General features: G+C 38.2%; 1 protein-coding gene across 1 annotated transcript; it reads left to right on the top strand.

Annotated features, from left to right (window-relative positions):
• The first annotated feature begins 673 nt into the window (after positions 1-673).
• On the top strand, positions 674-3,301 carry LOC125504625 (SID1 transmembrane family member 1-like). Its single transcript, XM_048666890.1, has 5 exons — positions 674-970; positions 1,051-1,264; positions 1,313-1,578; positions 1,966-2,049; positions 2,149-3,301. Exons 1-5 carry the CDS (start codon positions 806-808, stop codon positions 2,725-2,727), a joined length of 1,308 nt encoding a protein of 435 aa, XP_048522847.1. The 5' UTR covers positions 674-805; the 3' UTR covers positions 2,728-3,301.
• Positions 3,302-3,316: the final 15 nt, after the last annotated feature.

The raw sequence follows: 3,316 nt of genomic DNA, 5'->3' as shown, positions 1-3,316 counted from the left end.
GTCCGTGAGCTGAAAATAATGTAAAATTTAAGACATTTTGAGAAAATTTTCATTTTTTCAAAAAATCGACCTCCACCCTTGGAAAAATTTCGGCCAAAAATAAAAATTTCACATGCGTGTTTTTTTAGCTCAATAGATTCCTTTCGACGTAAGAAGGTAACAAATATGCACTTCTGAAGTGTTTGGGTCAATAATAAGGAAGAAATCGTCGGCTAAAGATCATGAACGCTCAAAAAACGCTTAAACTGTGCCGAAAATATCTACTATTTCGAATCTGAAACTTCTAGCATGTTTTTCAATGAGTTCGATGCATTCCTCGCGTCCATGAGCTGAAAATGATGTAAAATTTAAGACATTTTGAGAACATTTTAATATTTTTTAAAAAATCGACTTGGACCCTTGGAAAAACTTTGACCAAAAATCAAAATTTGCAAAATTGCACCACTCAATTAATTAATTAATTGAACTAACTAAACAATTTGCTAAAATTAACCCAGATTAAGCAGCCAAAACCCGAAAATGCCTCCCACTTGTGCTAAGCTCCCAGATATTTACAAAAACAATTTATTCGAAATGGTTTTAAACACTCAATGTTTACACGCGATTCGGTAATTTGGGAAATGTAACGCTGTGTAAATGATAAAACCCCCTTATCTATTTAATGAATTATCCGTATTCTAATCAGTGAACCACAACATCGGAAATCACTTTAAACACCTATTTTGAGCAATTGAAGTTTTATCAACCGCCTTCCAGTGAGATTGAACGTTCTCGGATTCTTCCAGGTGTCCCAGCTAGTATAGAAATGAAAAATGTCCACTTCTATGCCATTCTGGTACTGCTAGGATCAATCGCAGTGTCCGACTTAAGCGGCCTGGTCATCATCAATGAAACTGCACAGTTTGAAACCGAGAAGACCATCCAACTTAGTGCACGCAACGAGTTTGTCCTGACTTATCCACCATCAAGTGTAAGTAGCACAATTGCAGAGCTAGATAGAAAGGCTGGAAGAAAAAATGCTGTTTATTCCAATGATGTGATCAATTCAAGGCGTCCAACCCCTACACAGTGAGAGCCTGGTCATCAGATGCCACCAGAGATCTACCAATACTGTTGGTTGCGCGACAAGCCCGGCAGGTTTCTTCTTGGACAGTTCCTCAGGTCATCGAAACTAGTCATAGTAACAAATCGATGCTCTTCTACAACACTTCGAAGACTCTCTGCCATGATGACATGCAATCCATCATAAACTATGAAGAATCCAGTGAGATTTCCAGCTAAATGAATGAGGGTTTTCAATACTTTTTTGCAGGCTTTTCTGTGGGTCCTCTAGTTCTCACCCAGACCTTTATTGTGGCCATCTCCACATCGTCGCCCACCAACGTCTCAGTCACGATAATACTGGAGGAGGAGCGGGACTTTTTCATGAAACGAGACATCGACTATACTGTTATGGTTTCTCCATCGCAGTCGAGATATAAATATTTTGCCTTTGATGAGAATTGCACGGATACGGTTGTGATCGAGGTGGATTCTACCGACGATGTCTGTCTTACCATTTCGGTGCAGGACAGTGCGGTAAGTGGAGAAAATGCTTGCAAGTTTAGAGGTGTTTGCTTACTTTTTCGATAATCTCCAAATTGATCTGTTCATTATCAGCAGATATACAAAAGTCAATTAGGTTTCTAATCGTCAAATAATGATTTTCACTTTGTTGCATTGACCTTTCTAAACCGTGGGCATATCTTGGTGGCGTTATTATAAAAGGTCAGCTGGCTCTATTTACGTTGGGATTCTTCATATTTGCTTAACGTTTTTGGGTCAAGACTATAAAAAACAAAAAAAACTCAAAAAGAGCAACAGCTTCAATGGATAAACCATTGAGGAAGGCTGGACTTTACCTGATGCTTGTATGCTTAATATTAATGTGCACACCCAACCGAATCGATTATGGATTGATTTCAGTGCCCCGTTATGGACACGAATAAGGACATTAAATATGAAGGCACCTATCAAACGGTTAATAAGAAAGGGGCCATTACAATTGCGGTGAGTAATTGATGGATAAAATCACAGAAAATTGGGCTGCGCCTTAGTTGAAAAAATTATTTTTTCTGCAACCTCAAACAACTGTTTTATTACTTATAGAAAAGGAGATACCCGGCAGGGTTTTTCTTGGTAGTGGTGGCAAAACCCGACGACTACGAATGCAGCCAGGAAAGTTCCATTATTCCGATGATTCGGTCCGCCTCAGTAATGGAAAACACCATCATATCGACCGTTACATTTAATATAAGGGAAAGCATCAGTACTCATGACTATATTTTAGCCAGCATGGGTACTTTGACGGTAGTTGCGGCCTTTGGGCTCCTGTTTACGGGAATTGTGTTCGTTTTCAACCGATTCGGAACAATCTCACGCCTGAAGCCTGAAAGTAAGTTAATTGGGCCGAAGAAGAAGATCGAAGATCACAGAAGTTTCCCCTGGAAGTGGGTTTTTGATGGAAACCTCTCCAAAAATTTCGCTTGCAACCCCTGGGGGAACTTAAGACGTTTCTGGTCAATCGGTGAAATGCGCTTATTGCCGAGCAAAACTGAAAATTTCGAGTTTTTCAACAGTTTTAAGACTATTTACTTTGAGATGAGCGCTTTCGGTCTTTATTCCTTAATTTTTAAATCCCGATTTTGTTATTTCAAAGTGTTGACTAAAAATATTTCTTACGCGTAAGCCAACGATAAATCATTAAAAACCTCATGACTTAGTAAGAAAAATCTGGGGCAACTACGAATCTTTGTATCTATCAGTTTATACAATGGAAAACCAATAGAAAGTTGGCCATGACTCCTTTGACGTTTCGCTCGCACGCATGGTTGGCATCTTCAGAGGTGTGATCACTTCGGCTGCTCAAGGTGAGGCGGAAAATTAAACAATCAGGAAAGGACGGATTACATTCGCCGCCGAGGCGAACAAACCCCTGAAGAGACCAACCAATTGAATATTGGGTCTGTAGAATTGATTAGAAAAAGACTTTTTAAAGATTATTTATAATAATTTGAAAGAAGTTTCAGGAGAAACTTTTTTCGCGGCCTCTGAAAAGAAATGAAGATTCGTATGTTGAAAATTTTCGGCATTTTTACAAATTTTGAAAATATTCTGGTAAGTTTTGATGTTTAAGTACGTTCACTAGGTATATGAGAAAAATACTCAAAGGCTTTGAAAATGCGTATTTAAGTATAAGTAATTATATATGCAAAATCATCGTTTTTTCCACAAAGTCTTTATTTTATTTTTACCAATTTATGATATAAAGCGAAAT

This window comes from Dendroctonus ponderosae, unplaced genomic scaffold, assembly GCF_020466585.1.
Source record: "Dendroctonus ponderosae isolate FM_Combo_2020 unplaced genomic scaffold, Dpon_F_20191213v2 Dpon_F_20191213_5, whole genome shotgun sequence".
NCBI classification, from domain to species: domain Eukaryota; kingdom Metazoa; phylum Arthropoda; class Insecta; order Coleoptera; family Curculionidae; genus Dendroctonus; species Dendroctonus ponderosae.
Note: the sequence above shows the minus strand (reverse complement) of the source record. Positions and strands in the feature narration are given on the sequence as shown.